The 22500-nt window shown below is 44.0% G+C and overlaps 2 protein-coding genes across 2 annotated transcripts in view; one reads left to right on the top strand and one right to left on the bottom strand.

The window, feature by feature from the left end:
- Window positions 1–22500, top strand: part of LOC116034141 (hemicentin-1-like) — a 1482957-nt gene that overhangs the window by 230037 nt on the left and 1230420 nt on the right. The window lies entirely within an intron of this gene.
- Window positions 8495–19756, bottom strand: LOC116067154. The gene is made up of 8 exons (XM_035993929.1): window positions 19583–19756; window positions 18270–18494; window positions 17946–18206; window positions 9670–9962; window positions 9303–9627; window positions 8834–9234; window positions 8627–8716; window positions 8495–8513 (listed from the first exon to the last, which is right to left on the bottom strand). The coding sequence occupies exons 2-6, from the start codon at window positions 18444–18446 to the stop codon at window positions 9106–9108; spliced, it is 1185 nt and encodes a 394-aa protein (XP_035849822.1). The 5' UTR covers window positions 18447–18494; window positions 19583–19756; the 3' UTR covers window positions 8495–8513; window positions 8627–8716; window positions 8834–9105.

Genomic DNA, 22500 nt, shown 5'->3' with positions numbered 1-22500 from the left:
TTAAATATTAGAATTAAGACAGTCGAGACGGCCCAGTGTTTGGTGGACCGGGTACACCTTGTTCACTTAATAGTCTACAAATCATCCACGGGATCAGTTACACATCACATGAGTTACCCCCCCCCCCCGACACAGCGTGTGTTCCTGGGGAGATGGATCCGTGCGTCCCCCCTCCTGTGCACCACGGATGTCTGAGCCTCAGCCACTACAGACTCACAGACACTATTGCATTTTCCGTGCCGATGTTTCTGTTACCAGTAAGATATTTCATCTCTGGATGACTGAAAGTATTTTCTAAGTGTATTTATAATTTATTTCCCGTCCTCATGTTTAACAGACGTTAAGTAGCCTGAGAATTAAACAGTGGATAGTGGGAAAGATGTGAAACATTATCCACATAAATGATCAAACTTTTATGGAGTATCAGCGCATATAATTATGTTTCTTCATAGATAACGTCACAGACGTATGCCAGTAACTGTAGTGGAAACTTTATTTTGTAATCTTTGGTGATTTTCGCCACTTTTCAGTAGAATTCACCACGTTACAGAGCCAGACAAGACTTAGCGGACGGCCCGCACATTCTCACGTCAGTTCATTTTTTATGCATCACAAAGTGTCCGTGAAAACCAGCGTGCGCCCCGTTTATACATGAGGCCCCAGGGGTCTCATGTATAAACGGGGCGTACGCACTAAACGGGGCTGAAAATGGGCGTACGCCACTTCCCACGCAAAGGTTGTGATTTATAAAAAACTAACTTGACGGGAGAATGTGCGGTCCTCCATGCAAACTCTGACCCATGGGTACGCACATTTTGGAGACAAAATAGGAATTGGCGACGCAGATGGTGAGATGGTGAACTGGAGTCAGACTGCAGAAAGTAAATGTGGGAATAAAGATTACTTGTACTATTTTCTAGTATTGATGCCTCACGCACAGTTCTTCACTCCATATCATCCACATTACCATGAAGATTAAATCCAGCAGTGGTATTTGGGATTTGTACTGAGTGATAACTGTTCCATAAACACCTCCAACTCAAATATTAAATAAAAATCCGTTCTTAATATTTAATCGGCGCTGTCTCACCGTCACATTGTCCTCTCCGGAGCGCAGGAGGAGGAGATGGTCCGACTGGATTACAGGATAGCATCAAATACCCTAGCATTAGATAACGGCAGAACACAGTGTACATAACTAAATATACTGAGCATATATCATCAAATGTCAAAGTCTGGAAATACAGCCGTTAAACTCTCGCGCAATCGTTACCCTTAATGTCCTTGTTATCAGTCCGAACTTTAATACTGTTGGTGACAAAACCTGCATGAAGAAAAGTGTGTTTGCCTATTAGACTTTATTAGGTCTTCAGATTGTATCTTGGGGTGGGGGGGGGGGTGGTACCACTAGTTGATGCTGTGATTTTGGCAAGATGTTAACGATCACAAATTGTTGTAAACATATAAATACTGCGGTGACCTCCGTGTGTAATGCTGCATGATGGCCCTGCTGGCCTTCAGGAGGACTACGCTAACGGAAGAATCAGGAGAGAAAGAGACTTCAGGGATCATGACGATGACTGGCTAATATGACGATTTAGATTCCCTAAAGCTGAGCTCTTGGATCTATGTACTGAACTGGGTCCAGTAGAGAGGGCAACGCACCGGAACCGTGCCATCCCGGTCCAAATACAGGTCCTCGCCACTCTGGAGGAAACCGGCTGTTTCCAGAGGGAAATGTCAGACAACTAAGAGATTTATTTAAATATTATATATAATCTTCACCTTTATCACTAAGGCTTGTTTGGATATAATATAAAGTTCTGTTAAATCTCATCATATATGTCTGGTATATCGAAGCTGTCCCCGAGTGCCGTAATGTCTGCCGTTTTGGACGTATTATTAATACATGTAGTTATAGATCAGGTTTCCCTACACTGGGCAAGAACAGGCCGAAATTATAATTCAATTTGCAGCAATTCCTGAACGTCTGAGAAGTTTTTTGCTTTTTCTCCACCAGTGGTCATGATTCAGTGTAACAACTGCCAGGGTCACTAACATACTGATCAGCAGTCACGAGCTGCTCTGCATTGACTATTTAAGGTTAAAATGGGCGTGTTCAGGGCAGGATAAGAGGCTGATCCACGTACGCACACTTGTAGGTAATCTGTGATTTATAAAGGGAACATTGCTTACAGGTGTGTGTACACACGGTTTATAAATCTGACTTTTTTTTGGCGTACGCCATTTTGGGCTTTTGGGCGTACGTACTTTTAGTAAAGATCCTACGCAGAGTTTTATAAATGAGAGCCCTGGGCTTTATATAAATACCTCAGAGTAGATCAGAGTAGAGGGGCGTCTCTTACAGTTATTCATGTCTTTTATTCATCATTAGTCTGATCCTGTTACTCCCTATATTTCATATTCATCCTTTTTAACAATTCAATATTCCAGAAATAACAAAGTTATCTAAACCATGTATCTCTGTAGCCACTTTAAGCCTTAAATGACCTGATGTATTTAGAGTATAATGTGCATTATGTCTGTTTGTGTTTAGGTTGGGATTGTTGTTCTGTCTGTCTTTGAATGTTGTTTAAATAAAGATTCAAAAAAGTGTCCAAGTTCCCGTGTTAACTTCTGTATTCTGCTGCCGGCTGAATAAATGGAGTCTGGTGGGTTTGGTGATTTGGTTCATTTAGTCACCAAACCCACCAGACTCCATGTAAATAATCAGGACTTTTAGCGTGTATAGAGCCAGCATATTTCCACCAGACTCCATGTAAATAATCAGGACTTTTAGCATGTATAGAGCCAGCATATTTCCACCAGACTCCATGTAAATAATCAGGACTTTTAGCGTGTATAGAGCCAGCATATCTCCACCAGACTCCATGTAAATAATCAGGACTTTTAGCGTGTATAGAGCCAGCATATTTCCACCAGACTCCATGTAAATAATCAGGACTTTTAGTGTGTATACAGCCAGCATATCTCCACCAGACTCCATGTAAATAATCAGGACTTTTAGCGTGTATAGAGCCAGCATATCTCCACATGTAAATGGGTGAATTAAGGGTTTATTTCAACCAAACCAGAGTGGTGATTGTTGGAACAGTGGAAAAATGAACCAAGACGGCTTTTGATAGTTTGATTTAGTTTCCGTCCACTTTGAATGAAGTGTGTTTTGCGATGATAAAAGTCCTGATTATTTACATGGAGTCTGGTGTAGTTTGGTGATGGGGATTTCGGGGCTGTTTCATGTTAAACTAAAAGGATCTTACTCTTTAACTAAAAGGTCTATCTCTGTAGGGATCCATCCCATAATGTTGTCAGACTCTTAGAATAATAATCTGAGTCTGTCAGCAGCAACAACAGAACTTTTAGTGACTAACTGCTGCTGAACATTAGTCCTGTAGGGTTACATTACAGCTTGGTCCTGGTTTAATACTGGACCAGTTTCATAGATTGTTGTTCCATCAGACACTCAGACACAGAAACCAAAGTTACCCTTTAAGGACCCGGCCGTCATTCTTATTGTTAGCGTCATTTGAAAGAAATAATGCACACTCAAGACTAAAAAATGTTTTTTTACTCCTGCAGGAAGCACAAATGAACGTGGTTGAGCTCTGCCATCTACTGGTGATATTAGGAGCCAGCAGCCTCTGGACAGCCACACAGGTGTGTGTAGTTATCGTGGCTGATTACACTCTGCTCAGACACTTCAGTCACAGCTGCAGTGTGGACACACCAGACAGAAACAGAAGGCATTCGTGCAGTTTAGTGTCCCACGCCCCACTACGCCCACGCCAAGACCTGCTCTACGAAGCAGCTCCACTGGTTGGGGTTGGGCATCTGACCTCGAGTGGTTAAGGTTAGGAAAGGGTTAGGGTTAGGGTTACGTTACAGGGAATTTAGGACACTAACCTGCACGTATACGGGAACAGAAAGCTGTGAGTAACAATGAGTAAATACAACAACACAAAGGAACAGCAGCAGCTTCAACAACAATACTCAACAGTGACTTAGAACGTTAAATCTGTAGTGTCAATATATAAAAGTCTTACACAAAATGCACATTTGTGTCTTTGTCTTGCAGGCAGAGACCGCTGGCAGTGGGACTTCTTCCAGACTACAGAAAGCTGTAGCCAGAGGGTCTGTACCTGAACTTGGAAGTTCCTGGTCAGTGGCCCTTTCAGACCCTTTTTAGGGGCCTTTTGAAAAACAAAATCAATGTTAGTGTTTAAAGTTAGAGTCTGCGACCTTGTCTGTTAGTGACAGAGGGCTAACAATTACAGGGTAATATCCTGGTGTCCTCGGGTCTAATCTCACCCATTTTCAAACAGTTTCTATATCAGAAATTTGGGTTTCTTTCAAACAAATTGTCAAAAGAAATAACGTGGATGGTTCCCTACAACGCTCTTCACAAGTTACATAAATGATCAGTTCACTACTTTCATTGAATTTGGGTGTTTTAGTCCATTTTATAACACTTAAAAAAAATGTTATAAAAGAACGTCAGAAAAGGCGCCGAAAGAATCTACAAAAACATCAGAAAAAGTGACTAAAACGTCAAAATATTTCCAAAAACATCAGGAAAAACGAGTGTCAAAAAAGACGACCAAAACATTCAAAAAAGTTAAAATTTGTACACAGAAAAGCCAAGCTGCACGGTGGACGGGACAACACGAGCTCCTGTAACCCAGCCAAGGGAAGTTTAATTTTTAATTTATGTCTCAAACAAACAGGACGTCCCCCAGGAGACCGGGGGTCATGTCCTGTTAGAAAAGGAAACGGTTATTTTAATTTTAGGGAACAAAGTCACGTCTGATTGGAACCCAAACCTCCATCTTTATATCAAGTTAAAGGAACACGCCGACTTATTGGGACTTTGTCTTCTTCCCCGTATCCCCAGAGTTAGATTAGTCCCGACATACCTTTCTCATCTCACAGCGTGTCCTAACGCTGTCTGACGCCCCCACCGCTAGCCTAGCCTAGCTTAGCACAGATCTATATTCTCAGAAGACGAAGCACGGCTATTTCTGCTACTTGGGCGGAGTGATATGCTCGCAGCACCTGAGAAGCCCCGAGCAGAGAGTAGCAGTGCTTGGCCTTCTGAGAATATAGTTCCCAGTATGTTTCATAGACAGTATATAATGGACCAGCAGGTCCCGTGTCTCTGGACGGAGACCAGTGAAGTCTCTTTCCCGGTGATGGCTGAGCGTTACTGAGCAGCCTCCAACTGAGCTTGAAGACGTAGATGTGACGTGAGCAACCTGTCTGAAAGTTGGAAGTCTTCTGGTAGCTGTGCCAAGAGAAATCTCAATCATTCCCAATCTAGCAGAGACGGAGAGCGTAGGTATATGTAAGGAGATAACATAGACACAGGCTAATTATTGATCACTAAAATGATAGTTAACATTAGGAATTAAACTTAAACAGCTAATGGAAGTCCAAACTGCCTGAGAGCTTCTCCTGTACTATACGGTAATTCCTCTACTATGAGACAGTAAGTCTCGTGGTTATGACCCAATCGTTAGCCTATTTTTATAAAAACGTCTGCTACGGAGCCATAACGTGAGCTACAAGGTAATGGAGCCTTTTATACATTGTCGTGTTTCTTTAGAAATAAACAACGGACAAATAGAGTCTTTAAACTCTTCAGATGTAAAGTTATTCTCTGTCAAAGTGACGTCAAAATGAATGGCAGTCAATGGGATGCTAACGGGAGCTGATGGCTTGGTAGCATCAACATGGCGCCATAGGAGCTACGCGGTCCGAGGAGAAGCTGACCCCCTTGGTTAGTTTACGGTTAGAAGATGGCTGTGTGTCATGTGACCTTGTTATTTGTCCACGCTGTGACTCTACAAATCACAACATGTAAATAGGAACATGTTGGTGTTATTTTGTCAGGAGCAGTAGGCTAGATGGAGCCAGTTACTTCCAGGATCTGTGCTAAGCTAGGCTAGATGGAGCCAGTTACTTCCAGGATCTGTGCTAAGCTAGGCTAGATGGAGCCAGTTACCTCCAGGATCTGTGCTAAGCTAGGCTAGATGGAACCAGTTACCTCCAGGATCTGTGCTAAGCTAGGCTAGTGGTGGGGGGTGTCAGACAGCGTTAGGACACGCTGTGAGATGAGAAGGGTATGTCTGGACCTATCTAACTCTGGGGGATACGGGGAAGAAGACAAAGTCCCAATACGTCGGCGTGTTCCTTTAACTCAGTAGTTTTGGTGTCTAAACCTAACCAAACTGGGACCGTTTCACAACGTTGACGACATGTTTAAAACCACGACCGTTACCTTCTCTGGTTTAGCTATGAGGACAGTCGGATTAGAGGGGGGGAACCAACCCCCATACCCTCGGAGGGTTTTATATAACCGTCTCTGCTCAGATCCTCCTTTCCAGTCCGAACCCTAACCCTGAACCATTACTCCCCACCAGTCACCAGTACCATCCATCAGAAGTGGACGTGTCCAGAGTGGGGATTGGGCGGCAGGTTCCTGTCCAGCTGCCTGCTGACTGAGTAATGTTGGGCCAAAGACTCGTCAGTCCACTCTGTTCTGGACAGCAGCTGGTCCATGTGAGGCCCCAGAGTCCTGTGTGGGAGTTGGTATGGACTGAGACCGGGCTCCCGCTCCAGTAGGGACTGTCCAGGGGCTCGATGTGGCCCCTCAGAACCATAATGTGGACCCGTCAGTACAGAAGTGTCCCGATGCTCGCCCATTGGATACAGCTGCTTTTTATGGTTCTGAATTTGGTCCTGGTGAGCTATTCTCGAATGGCACAGCTGCTTTTTGTGAATATCAAGATCCATCTGGGTATGGTACTGCTGTTTCTTCTGATTCTGAATGTTGTCCTGATCCTGGAGGTCCATCTGGGTATGGTACTGCTGTTTCTTCTGATTCTGAATGTTGTCCTGGTCCTGGAGGTCCATCTGGGTATGGTACTGCTGTTTCTTTTGATTCTGAATGTTGTCCTGGTCCTGGAGGTCCATCTGAGTATGGTACTGCTGTTTCTTCTGATTCTGAATGTTGTCCTGGTCCTGGAGGTCCATCTGGGTATGGTACTGCTGTTTCTTCTGATTCTGAATGTTGTCCTGATCCTGGAGGTCCATCTGGGTATGGTACTGCTGCTTTTTCTGATTCTGAATGTTGTCCTGGTCCTGGAGGTCCATCTGGGTATGGTACTGCTGTTTCTTCTGATTCTGAATGTTGTCCTGGTCCTGGAGGTCCATCTGGGTATGGTACTGCTGTTTCTTGAGATTCTGAATGTTGTCAAGGTCCTGGAGGTCCATCTGGGTATGGTACTGCTGTTTCTTCTGATTCTGAATGTTGTCAAGGTCCTGGAGGTCCATCTGGGTATGGTACTGCTGTTTCTTCTGATTCCGAATGTTATCCTGGATGTCCATCTGGGTATTCTTCTGGTTGTGGTCCGTGCCTTGTTTGTCTACCTGAGCCTGGTACTGCTTCTTGCGATTTTGGATTGGCTCTTGTTGTTCCTGGTTGTCCTGAAGGTCCATCTGGGCGTGGAACTGCTGCTTCTTTTGGCTCTGGATCTGGTTGTGGACCTGGTTCTTGATGTCCTTCCAGTGTCGCCCTCTGAGGACCGGCTCCAGGTCCAGACAGCGCTGACAGATCTCCTTCCCTGGCACCGACTGGACCAGAACGTGGACTCCCAACTGTCTCCAGACTGCCTCCTTCTCTGCAGACGACCAGGGCCGACGTTGGACCTTCCTCGGAGCAACAGGGACTAAAAGACAGATGGAAAAGTTGATCAATGCAGATAGACTTCCCGAACACATACTCACTTCCCGAACACGTACTCACTTCCTGAACACACGTACACTCTTCCTGCACATATATGGTGTCATGATTTTTTATCAGAAATTGAACAAATGAGCTTTGAATTTCTACTATTGAAATCAGAAGCAGGATCGACGATTCCCTCAGTGTTTTTTCTCTCTCCAACCCCGCCTGCTTGTGCACGTCCAAAAACAGCAACAGACACAGCGTAAGTTACCGGCTGGTAGCATGCAGCTAAAGACACAGGGTAATGTTAGCTTAGCTGTAGCCTGGAGCTACACCTTTCCAGACACCATGGCCATTGCCGGAGATAACGGAGAAACAAAAGAAAATTCTCCTACTTCCTTGAAGTCACCATGTGGCAACATTTTGTCTTCCTGTGCCAACCGTGAGTGAGTTATGAAAACCAACAACGAAGGTAAAGCATCTGTGTTCATGTACACTTTGTTAAACTAATGGTGCATTCATGTGCACCCTGTAAACTCAGAGAACTCAAATTGTTGTAAATATATAACTTCTGCCATCTTGTGGCTCTTACTGTGGCATTGTCATCGCTGCTGAAAAGTTTGAATCGAAAGTCAAATTGAATTGCGACTCCCCTATTAGTAATGGATTGATGGCGAGCTGATCCAGGAGGACCCACCTGTGATCGGAGTCTGCAGTCTGGACTCTATTTGAATCATGGAGGTCAGCGGTCGGTTACTGCTCTGTACTGGAACTACACACACGTAGAGAGACAGAAAACAACGTCAAACAGCACTCAGTCATTTCATACTCAAGATCAAGATCAACGGTTAGAAGTCCGTGGTCAGGACCAGGACTCACCCTTTGGTCTTGGGTCAGACGGATCTTTACACTTCTCACTTATTGATTGGACCGATCGTTTCTTCAGCTTAGCTTCTTCTACTGAAGCGGCTAGATAGAAATGCAAAGCAGTGGGGGGATTGATCATACAAACGTGTGAATCAGTGATAGTAAATGTATGTATATAACATTTAAGCAGACAACCCACATGGTTGACTCAGGTGTTACCTGTGTGGCGGTCGGGGTCCAGCAGCCCCAGTTTGTCCCAATCCCTCCCCAGCAGGTGGTAGAAGTCGGTGGTCTTGGCTGCAGCCTCCCAGTCTCCGTCCTGCAGGCGCTCTCCGATGGCTATCTCACAAACCGTCTTCAGCGTGGTCTTCACGGCCAGCGGAGGGCGACTCCAGCGGTATACAGAAGCTTTTCTGGCAGCGGCCAGCACCAGGCTGAGGCGGCCTGGAGCCAGAAGGTCCTGAAGGGTCCGAACGCCAGAGTCCAGAGATTTAGCAGCGAGGACGAACCGGCCGAGCTCCCGCAGCTTCTGACTGACGTAGTCGTACCTCCTCTGGCTGCCATCTTGGTTCCCCCATCAACTTGTTTCCGTATTTACAGATCAGCCAATCAGATTTGACCTAGACAGAGCGGGGGGGAGTCAGCACAGAGACGGGTAGAGAGACAGACAGGTAGAGAGTGTACAGACCTGGTGTGAGACGTGGTCCTGGTTCATGCGATGCAGGACTTCGCTGCAGCTCTCAGACGCGCCGCTGGAAATGGGAAGGAGGCGGGACGCTGCAGCCTGGACCCTGCTGCGCTTCCTGGGCAGCTCTGCCCTGCCGGGGTCACAGGTCACGTCCTGATCCACCCTGGGGTCAGAGGTCACGGGACGCTTGGTCCCGGTCTGGTGTGCTGTGGTCGTATCTCCCAAGGGGTCGGAAGGTGCATCCTCTGTGGCCCCGTTGTCTGCTGGATCACAGGCCGACTTACCTGTGGGGTCAGACATTGTGTCTGCTGTGGAGGTGGGGTCTTTGCAGGACTCATTAGCTGTGTCTGCTGTGGAGTTAGGGTCCCTTGAGGGGGCAGTGGTTGTGTCTGCTGTGGAGGTGGGGTCCCTTGAGGGGGCAGTGGTTGTGTCTGCTGTGGAGGTGGGGTCTTTTGAGGGGGTAGTGGTTGTGTCGGTTATGGAGGTGGGGTCCCTTGAGGGGGCAGGGGTCAGCTTCTTGCGGCAGGAAGCCTGATGTTTCCAGAGATCAGCGCGGAGGAAGAAACCGAGGCAGAGCGGGCAGGGAAGGTAGTTCCTCGCATCCATTTCCTCTGAGGGCTGACGCCACGGGACGATCTCTCCACTGCCTTGTCTGATCACCTGGGAGACAGACAGGTGGACAGACAGAGAGACAGGTGGACAGACAGAGAGGCAGAGAACAGACTGAATATTGTGCAGGTAGTTTCCTCTGCAGGTAAAGACAGACTGGGGCTGTACGTACGGGTTAAGGCCCTGACACACCAACCTGATAACCAGTCCCTCCAGAAAAACGTGATTATGCGATCGCATAATTCAATGCATAATCAGCCAAAGTCTGCATATTTATTTCGGGGGCCGCATTTTTTCAAATACGCCGCACTTTCGCTGCATAAATTGCAGATTTCCGTGCAAAATATGCGGGGCTTGCATGATTTCATAATCCCCGCATTTTTGTTGCAAAAAAGTCCCACATATATCTTAGCAGAAAGATGAAAAATGTTGCGTTTACTTCACACAAGAGCAGCCATTTTCCCCTGTTGCCATGGGAACGTTATGAAGTGACGTACCGTATTTTCCGGACTATAAGTCGCACTTTTTTTCATACTTTGGCTGGTCCTGCGACTTATAGTCAGGTGCGACTTATATATCAAAATATTTATAATTTCACGTTTTTAAATGTTATTTCATGCTGAAAACATTACCGTCTAAAGCCGCCAGAGGGCGCTCTAGGCTTCTGACAACTATATGCTGCTCCTAAAGACAACTGAGAAAGAAAAGAAACTAAAATATGCAGCCGAAAACGGTAATCGAGCTGCAGAAAGAAAGTTTGGAGTGAGAGAGAAACTTGTGAGGGACTGGCGAGAAGGTGACTCTTACTGCAATGAAGAAAACAAAGAAAGCTAGTCGCGCGCTGAAAGCAAGATGGCCAGAGCTGGAGGAACGAGTCCACAGATGTAGATGCACGTCAACGGTGCAGTTACGTCTCCACGCCCTGGTAGTTGTTCTGTATTCTGTTGTATAGTTGAATAACTGTTAATGTGTTACGTTAACATACCGGACACCTACCGTATTCAGCCTGGTGTTCTGTGTGCTACTGTGTAGTTGAATAACTTGCCTTTCCAGATTAAATGTCTGTTCATGATCTTGGATTTTGTGAAATCAATTTCTAAATAAATGCGACTTATAGTCCAGTGCGACTTATATATGTTTTTTTCCTCTTCATGACGCATTTTTTGACTGATGCGACTTATACTCCGGAGCGACTTATAGTCCGGAAAATACGGTAATTACGTGACGTGAACATCATCGAAAAGCTGCAAACCCCGCGATGAAGCCGTGATGAAACCGCAGTTTTTGCAAGTTCCCGCAATTTCATCGCATAAAATTGCATAAATATCCCGCATATTCCATCACATTTGTTAAGAAAACGTGCCGCATCATCAAGGATTTTAGCCCAAAACTATCACAAAAAAACTCACTCGCATTTTTCAGGAAGGACTGGATAATCGGCCGTCTGACAGTCTGGCGAGGTCGGTGACTCGAGTCTGGTCGGTGTGTTCCGTGCCGTCGCTAGTCAGAGGGGCCGTCGGCCTTCATTGGGCCGATTTGACTTACTCAGTCGGAGGGCGGGCAGTCGGACTCAATGACCAATCTGATTGGTGGAGAGCTAACCCGGAAACGGGGATCGGGATGAGTGACTAATGCTTCTCAAAATCTGAGTAAAATCTGTTAAACTGACCTTTGTTGATCTGAAATGAAGACAGATTCAGCAACTGCACGGCCTATTTCTCTCTTCAAATGTTTCAGAAACACGTTTCGGTGAACTATTTTAGTCCAATATGAGGTCGTATTCTGAACGAGCCGCCATGACAGTCTGGCTGGAGAAGCCAGACCCACGTGACACGTTGTCATTTCCGGTTTTCATTTTTTTGTATTATGTCTCGCGCACGTGCAGAACGTACGCTCAAGTCTGCGTCTCTTCGGTGTGTTCTGAGTAGGGCTGAACGATTAATTGCATTTGCGATAATATCGCGATATGTTAAAACGTGATAACAACCAGACTCTGATAAATGACGTTTGAGGAGCTTTTCACAGCAGCGTGGCCGTGGTGTTTCAACAGTTTTATTAGTCCAGTTAATCCAACGGCAAGAACACCAGCAACTAGCTAACGCAACGATAGCCTCTCTGAACAAGAACACCAGCAACATGCTAACGCAACGATAGCCTCTCTGAACAAGAACACCAGCAACTAGCTAACGTAACGATAGCCTCTCTGAACAAGAACACCAGCAACATGCTAACGCAACGATAGCCTCTCTGAACAAGAACACCAGCAACTAGCTAACGTAACGATAGCCTCTCTGAACAAGAACACCAGCAGCTAGCTAACGTAACGATAGCCTCTCTGAACAAGAACACCAGCAACTAGCTAACGTAACGATAGCCTCTCTGAACAAGAACACCAGCAACATGCTAACGTAACGATAGCCTCTCTGAACAAGAACACCAGCAACTAGCTAACGTAACGATAGCCTCTCTGAACAAGAACACCAGCAACATGCTAACGCAACGATAGCCTCTCTGAACAAGAACACCAGCAACTAGCTAACGTAACGATAGCCTCTCTGAACAAGAACACCAGCAACTAGCTAACGTAACGATAGCCTCTCTGAACAAGAACACCAGCAACATGCTAACGTAACGATAGCCTCTCTGAACAAGAACACCAGCAACTAGCTAACGTAACGATAGCCTCTCTGAACAAGAACACCAGCAACATGCTAACGCAACGATAGCCTCTCTGAACAAGAACACCAGCAACTAGCTAACGTAACGATAGCCTCTCTGAACAAGAACACCAGCTACATGCTAACGTAACGATAGCCTCTCTGAACAAGAACACCAGCAACTAGCTAACGCAACGATAGCCTCTCTGAACAAGAACACCAGCAACATGCTAACGTAACGATAGCCTCTCTGAACAAGAACACCAGCAACATGCTAACGTAACGATAGCCTCTCTGAACAAGAACACCAGCAACTAGCTAACGTAACGATAGCCTCTCTGAACAAGAACACCAGCAACATGCTAACGTAACGATAGCCTCTCTGAACAAGAACACCAGCAACTAGCTAACGTAACGATAGCCTCTCTGAACAAGAACACCAGCAACATGCTAACGTAACGATAGCCTCTCTGAACAAGAACACGAGCAACTAGCTAACGTAACGATAGCCTCTCTGAACAAGAACACCAGCAACATGCTAACGTAACGATAGCCTCTCTGAACAAGAACACCAGCAACTAGCTAACGTAACGATAGCCTCTCTGAACAAGAACGCCAGCAACATGCTAACGTAACGATAGCCTCTCTGAACAAGAACGCCAGCAACTAGCTAACGTAACGATAGCCTCTCTGAACAAGAACACCAGCAACTAGCTAACGCAACGATAGCTTCTCTGAACAAGAACACCAGCAACTAGCTAACGTAACGATAGCCTCTCTGAACAAGAACACCAGCAACTAGCTAACGTAACGATAGCCTCTCTGAACAAGAACACCAGTAACATGCTAACGTAACGATAGCCTCTCTGAACAAGAACACCAGCAACTAGCTAACGTAACGATAGCCTCTCTGAACAAGAACACCAGCAACATGCTAACGCAACGATAGCCTCTCTGAACAAGAACACCAGCAACTAGCTAACGTAACGATAGCCTCTCTGAACAAGAACACCAGCAACATGCTAACGTAACGATAGCCTCTCTGAACAAGAACACCAGCAACTAGCTAACGTAACGATAGCCTCTCTGAACAAGAACACCAGCAACATGCTAACGTAACGATAGCCTCTCTGAACAAGAACGCCAGCAACATGCTAACGTAACGATAGCCTCTCTGAACAAGAACGCCAGCAACTAGCTAACGTAACGATAGCCTCTCTGAACAAGAACGCCAGCAACTAGCTAACGCAACGATAGCTTCTCTGAACAAGAACACCAGCAACTAGCTAACGTAACGATAGCCTCTCTGAACAAGAACACCAGCAACTAGCTAACGTAACGATAGCCTCTCTGAACAAGAACACCAGCAACATGCTAACGTAACGATAGCCTCTCTGAACAAGAACACCAGCAACATGCTAACGTAACGATAGCCTCTCTGAACAAGAACACCAGCAACTAGCTAACGTAACGATAGCCTCTCTGAACAAGAACACCAGCAACTAGCTAACGTAACGATAGCCTCTCTGAACAAGAACACCAGCAACTAGCTAACGTAACGATAGCCTCTCTGAACAAGAACACCAGCAACATGCTAACGCAACGATAGCCTCTCTGAACAAGAACACCAGCAACTAGCTAACGTAACGATAGCCTCTCTGAACAAGAACACCAGCAACATGCTAACGTAACGATAGCCTCTCTGAACAAGAACACCAGCAACATGCTAACGTAACGATAGCCTCTCTGAACAAGAACACGAGCAACTAGCTAACGTAACGATAGCCTCTCTGAACAAGAACACCAGCAACATGCTAACGTAACGATAGCCTCTCTGAACAAGAACACCAGCAACTAGCTAACGTAACGATAGCCTCTCTGAACAAGAACACCAGCAACATGCTAACGTAACGATAGCCTCTCTGAACAAGAACGCCAGCAACTAGCTAACGTAACGATAGCCTCTCTGAACAAGAACACCAGCAACTAGCTAACGCAACGATAGCTTCTCTGAACAAGAACACCAGCAACTAGCTAACGTAACGATAGCCTCTCTGAACAAGAACACCAGCAACTAGCTAACGTAACGATAGCCTCTCTGAACAAGAACACCAGCAACATGCTAACGTAACGATAGCCTCTCTGAACAAGAACACCAGCAACTAGCTAACGTAACGATAGCCTCTCTGAACAAGAACACCAGCAACATGCTAACGCAACGATAGCCTCTCTGAACAAGAACACCAGCAACTAGCTAACGTAACGATAGCCTCTCTGAACAAGAACACCAGCAACATGCTAACGTAACGATAGCCTCTCTGAACAAGAACACCAGCAACATGCTAACGTAACGATAGCCTCTCTGAACAAGAACACCAGCAACTAGCTAACGTAACGATAGCCTCTCTGAACAAGAACACCAGCAACATGCTAACGTAACGATAGCCTCTCTGAACAAGAACACCAGCAACTAGCTAACGTAACGATAGCCTCTCTGAACAAGAACACCAGCTACATGCTAACGTAACGATAGCCTCTCTGAACAAGAACACCAGCAACTAGCTAACGTAACGATAGCCTCTCTGAACAAGAACACCAGCAACTAGCTAACGTAACGATAGCCTCTCTGAACAAGAACACCAGCTACATGCTAACGTAACGATAGCCTCTCTGAACAAGAACACCAGCAACTAGCTAACGCAACGATAGCCTCTCTGAACAAGAACACCAGCAACATGCTAACGTAACGATAGCCTCTCTGAACAAGAACACCAGCAACATGCTAACGTAACGATAGCTTCTCTGAACAAGAACACCAGCAACTAGCTAACGCAACGATAGCTTCTCTGAACAAGAACACCAGCAATTAGCTAACGTAACGATAGCCTCTCTGAACAAGAACACCAGCAACTAGCTAACGTAACGATAGCCTCTCTGAACAAGAACACCAGCAACTAGCTAACGTAACGATAGCCTCTCTGAACAAGAACACCAGCAACATGCTAACGCAACGATAGCCTCTCTGAACAAGAACACCAGCAACTAGCTAACGTAACGATAGCCTCTCTGAACAAGAACACCAGCAACTAGCTAACGTAACGATAGCCTCTCTGAACAAGAACACCAGCAACATGCTAACGTAACGATAGCCTCTCTGAACAAGAACACCAGCAACATGCTAACGTAACGATAGCCTCTCTGAACAAGAACACCAGCAACATGCTAACGTAACGATAGCCTCTCTGAACAAGAACACCAGCTACATGCTAACGTAACGATAGCCTCTCTGAACAAGAACACCAGCAACTAGCTAACGTAACGATAGCCTCTCTGAACAAGAACACCAGCAACTAGCTAACGTAACGATAGCCTCTCTGAACAAGAACACCAGCTACATGCTAACGTAACGATAGCCTCTCTGAACAAGAACACCAGCAACTAGCTAACGTAACGATAGCCTCTCTGAACAAGAACACCAGCAACTAGCTAACGTAACGATAGCCTCTCTGAACAAGAACACCAGCAACATGCTAACGTAACGATAGCCTCTCTGAACAAGAACACCAGCAACATGCTAACGTAACGATAGCCTCTCTGAACAAGAACACCAGCAACTAGCTAACGTAACGATAGCCTCTCTGAACAAGAACACCAGCAACTAGCTAACGTAACGATAGCCTCTCTGAACAAGAACACCAGCAACATGCTAACGTAACGATAGCCTCTCTGAACAAGAACACCAGCAACATGCTAACGTAACGATAGCCTCTCTGAACAAGAACACCAGCAACATGCTAACGTAACGATAGCCTCTCTGAACAAGAACACCAGCTACATGCTAACGTAACGATAGCCTCTCTGAACAAGAACACCAGCAACTAGCTAACGTAACGATAGCCTCTCTGAACAAGAACACCAGCAACTAGCTAACGTAACGATAGCCTCTCTGAACAAGAACACCAGCTACATGCTAACGTAACGATAGCCTCTCTGAACAAGAACACCAGCAACTAGCTAACGTAACGATAGCCTCTCTGAACAAGAACACCAGCAACTAGCTAACGTAACGATAGCCTCTCTGAACAAGAACACCAGCAACATGCTAACGTAACGATAGCCTCTCTGAACAAGAACACCAGCAACATGCTAACGTAACGATAGCCTCTCTGAACAAGTGCACACGGCAGCACGCAACTTCACGAGGGGGAGGGGCTGGAGGCAGCTCCTCTCTGGGCACTGTAAAAAAAAAATACACTGTTGTGTGTGTGTGTGTGTGTGTGTGTGTGTGTGTATATACTATATTTTTACTTTTTTAACTGTGTAGTGTGTAATTGTGTGTTGTTCATACTATAAAATGATTTATTGTTTGTCTTTGTTGAATAATACAGAAGACAAAGAGCTTAAAAAAATATTGAATCGAAATCGCAATATTTGGGAAAAAAATCGCAATTAGATTATTTTCAAAAATCGTTCAGCCCTAGTTCTGTGTGTTCTGAGGAACTTCTTGGACCTCGGGGAGACTGATTAGTCCGACGGCTGTCCTGCCGACGGCCGGCCGTCTGGTTGGTGTGTCAAGAAGAAGGTAAACAACGGCAGAACTGGCAGCAGCATTGATGTTGATGCAATCTATCTACTACCCAGAATGGTTAGACCACAATCTCAGGAACGTTATCTGAGAAACGTTATCTCAGGAACGTTATCTTAGGGACGTTATCTGAGAAACGTTATCTCAGGGACATTATCTGAGAAACGTTATCTTAGGGACGTTATCAGAGAAACGTTATCTTAGGGACGTTATCAGAGAAACGTTATCTTAGGGACGTTATCTGAGAAACGTTATCTGAGAAACGTTATCAGAGAAACGTTATCTTAGGGACGTTATCTGAGAAACGTTATCTTAGGGACGTTATCTGAGAAACGTTATCTTAGGGACGTTATCAGAGAAACGTTATCTTAGGGACGTTATCAGAGAAACGTTATCTTAGGGACGTTATCTGAGAAACGTTATCTGAGAAACGTTATCAGAGAAACGTTATCTTAGGGACGTTATCTGAGAAACGTTATCTTAGGGACGTTATCTGAGAAACGTTATCTTAGGGACGTTATCTGAGAAACGTTATCTTAGGGACGTTATCTGAGAAACGTTATCTGAGAAACGTTATCTGAGAAACGTTATCTTAGGGATGTTATCTGAGAAACGTTATCTTAGGACGTTATCTGAGAAACGTTATCTTAGGGACGTTATCTGAGAAACGTTATCTGAGAAACGTTATCTTAGGGACGTTATCTGAGAAACGTTATCTCAGGGACGTTATCTGAGAAACGTTATCTCAGGGACGTTATCTGAGAAACGTTATCTCAGGGACGTTCCCGGTACCTCGATGTTGTGCATGTAGTTTCCTCGGCAGCGGAGATGTTCCAGCAGCAGGTGGCGCTGTTTGGAGCCCGTGGGCAGCGCGCTGGCGGCCGCCACTTCCTGTTGGTCGGCGTGTTTCCTCAGCAGGTGGCGAGCGATCTTCACCTGCGGCCGCCGGCAGAACACGCAGTAATGCTTCTTATCCCATCGCCTCTTCTCGCCGCTGCACGTCCGCTTGACCGTCACGCCTTCCTGCTTCTCCTCCTGGCCCCGCCCCTTCGCCTCCTGGCCACGCCCAGGCGCCTTCTGGCCCCTCCCCTTCTCGGTCTGACCCCGCCCCTGCACCTTCTGACCCCGCCCCTTCTTCTTCTGGCCCCGTCTCTTTCCTCTCTGGCCCCGCCCACTTGCTGCGGCGGTGACGCCAGCGGCGCGGCGAAGGGCGCAGCGGGGGCCGGGCTTCGTCGGCTCTTCCTCGGGACACGAGGTTGGGTCCGAGGCTTTTGGCTCGGTCCTGTTCGCCATGGCAACCCTCAGTGTGGTCCCAGCGGTCTCCACGGTAACAAGAGGATCCTGATCAGATATACACACACACACACACACACACACACACACACACACACACACACACACACACACACACACACACAGGTATCAACAAGCTGCACCAGATCACAATTAATAGATCGACAAAATCAAACTGACATCACATACAAAATATCAGTAGTACCACGCCAGACTCCATACGAATACCTGACGATTTAACGTTTATCCACTCATTAGCACATAACCTAACATCGTAGAAACACAACCAAAATGTTTCCTAAATACTTAGTTAGGACTCTTCAATTCGGCATTAACTACAGCTGTCTCCGTGGTAACAGAGGCCCCTGAGCAGGTACACACAGGTACACATTTCCGGAGATTACTGTACATGTCAGTTCATTTACACAGTTCAAAAGCAGATTATTTAGAGTGTAAACACGTCAAGAAATAAGTCCTTTAGTAGTATTAATCAGTTATTCAATCACACTGGACCAGATCACAATTAATAGATCCACTCCAGACTCCATGCAAATACATGCCAATTTAAAGTTTCTCCACTTTTCAGCACGTAAACTAACGTCGTAAAAAGACAACCACAATGTTTCATAAATACTTAGTTAGTGCTCTTCAATTCGGCATTAAGACAATTCCCAATTATTATTATTATTATTAAGACTTCTAAGTTGAAGTCCTCCTCGCACCGAACACACCGCCCGTGGATTACAGCGATCAGAGTCAACCTGTGTAATAAGTCCACGTTTTACTGTCATAGTGTCCGGTTCGTAGTTGAACTCAATGCCGAGTTAATTACAATAGAAATGATATAACAACAAAGGCTTCAGTTATGTCGTCTGGTGTAACAGTTAGCAAGGATCACTAAATAAGCTGTTTTTAGAACGGAGTCTGGCGCAGCGTCCTCTCCACCCCGCTCGGCTTTTTCCGTGTTTTAGTGTTTATCTGTGTGATCTGACCGACTGACACGAACCGATCAAACACGAACCGATCAAACACGAGCTAAAGAAAGACATTAATAACGGCACCAACCGGTTACGGAGGTGTGACGGCCGCCAGCAGGCCGTCAGAGGAGGCGTGTCCGATAATGGACGCGTGTTTACCTTCACTGTAGATGCTAACAGCTAGCGGGAGAGATGCTAACTACATACAGAGGAGCTTTGAAGCTACTGTTAGCATCTGAGGAGCTAACGTGTGTCTATCTTACATCCGGGTCTGTTAAACACCTGCTAACAATCACATAGAGACAGAAAGATGGAGTTCAGACATGGAAACAAGCCTCACCTGCTAACGGCTAGCTCCACTAGCCTACTCTTCTTCTTCTTCTTCTTCTTCTTCCTCTTCTTCTTCTTCTTCTTCTTCTTCTTCTTCTTCTTCTTTTTTTTTGGGGGGATTTTACGGCAGCCGGCATCCAAAAAGTAGCATTGCTGCCACCTCTGGAGCTAGCGCCGTCCTGCAGTATATCCTGTTACACAGCCCAGTGACTATTACAAATATAAACTAAAACAACGATTCCCCTCCCACTTGACCTACTTCTAAAATACTTCCCAGAGATTCTTCCTCCAAACCAACTTCTCCCGGGTCTCTGAGTAGATCTAGTCTTTGTCGGTCATCATTTCTACAAGAAATCCAAACATGATGCCATGAACGCCAGCCACTCTGGTGTTTCCCTAAAATAAAGACAGTGCTGTTCAGATCAATCCTCATTCTAGAAATGATCACCTCCTCCTCACGCCTCCCTCCCCTCGTTAACGAACATTAACTGAGTCTGTTACCCTCCTAGAGATTGAGAATAGATGCGTCCCTTTGTTTTCTGGCTCCCAGAGCTGTTGCCATTTTAAAATGGTTCCCTGCCACACCCTCCCCTCGGCCTTAGACAGATTCATGTTGACATCTATCATTTCCTTTTGAGCAGCTTCCTTGGCCAACTTATCAGCCTTTTCATTTGATGCAATACCTACATGTGTGGTGGGCATGTTCCCTGATGTTACTAATTATAAATAATACACCCCCCCGTCCCCCCGTCCCCCCCCGTCACGCCACGATGCCCTCATTGATTCTGAAAACCTAATGTTGTCAGGTATGGACGTCAGACAGACGTCAGCAGTCTCACCTGGATAGATTTAGCTGCCTGAGGGCTTCCTACAGATATGAGAACAGGTAATAATGAGAACAGGTAATAACAGACAGACAGGCAGGCAGGCAGACAGACAGGTACAGACAGGTACAGGCAGGTAGGTCATGAGACACATTCTCTTGACTTTAACCTGCATATACTCAGAGACGTGCAGTCAGGGAAGGCCAGCTAGGCACTGCCCACCCTGACAAAATACAAACATAAAATACTTTTATTTAATAAACTTGCATTTTACTGTTTATTTGTATTTATATATGAAATATGTGCATTATTCCAATTGTTTAGACGTAACTATGAGAAATGTAGCAGTTGAAAAGCTTGGTAGGATGAGCAGAGCTTTGACTGTGACTGAGGAGCAGAAGCCATGTTGTGCTCTTTGATCCTGTATCCTTCAACATGTACGACTAAAAACACGTAAATATATTAGTAATCATCTCCGTTACGTACCAAACATGGACCAGTTAAAATCAAGATATTACTGGACATTTCCGCAGCTAAAGTCGTTACACCGGCTAATCCCCCACGAAATTCAAATCCAAATGACAGCATACATATATATACATTTATATATGCTGTACTGCTATCCCTATATATATATATATATATATATATATATATATATATATATATATATATATATATATATATATATATGCTGTACTGCTATCCCTATATATATATATATATATATATATATATATATATATATATATATATATATGCTGTACTGCTATCCCTATATATATATATATATATATACATGTATATATATGCTGTACTGCTATCCCTATATATATATATATATATATATATATATATATATATATATATATATATATATATATGTATATATATATGCTGTACTGCTATCCCTATATATATATATATATATATGTATATGTATATATATATGTATATGTATATATATATGTATATGTATATATATATGTATATATATGCTGTACTGCTATCCCTATATATATGTATATGTATATATATGCTGTACTGCTATCCCTATATATATATATATATATATATATATATGTATATATATGTATATGTATATGTATATATATGCTGTACTGCTATCCCTATATATATATATATATATATATATATATATATATATATATATATATATATATATATATATATATATGTATATATATGTATATGTATATATATGCTGTACTGCTATCCCTATATATATATATATATATATATATATATATATATATATATATATATATATATGCTGTACTGCTATCCCTATATATATATATATATATATATACATGTATATATATGCTGTACTGCTATCCCTATATATATATATATATATATATATATATATATATATGTATATATATATGCTGTACTGCTATCCCTATATATATATATATATGTATATGTATATATATATGTATATGTATATATATATGTATATGTATATATATATGTATATATATGCTGTACTGCTATCCCTATATATATGTATATGTATATATATGCTGTACTGCTATCCCTATATATATATATATATATATATATATATATATATGTATATATATGTATATGTATATGTATATATATGCTGTACTGCTATCCCTATATATATATATATATATATATATATATATATATATATATATATATATGTATATATATGTATATGTATATATATGCTGTACTGCTATCCCTATATATATATGTATATGTATATGTATATATATGCTGTACTGCTATCCCTATATATATATGTATATGTATATATATGCTGTACTGCTATCCCTATATATATATGTATATGTATATATATGCTGTACTGCTATCCCTATATATATATGTATATGTATATATATATATGTATATATATGCTGTACT

This window comes from Sander lucioperca, chromosome 17 (genome assembly GCF_008315115.2).
Source record: "Sander lucioperca isolate FBNREF2018 chromosome 17, SLUC_FBN_1.2, whole genome shotgun sequence".
NCBI lineage: Eukaryota > Metazoa > Chordata > Actinopteri > Perciformes > Percidae > Sander > Sander lucioperca.
The sequence above is the reverse complement of the archived record's forward strand: the minus strand, read 5'-3'. Positions and strand labels throughout refer to the sequence as shown.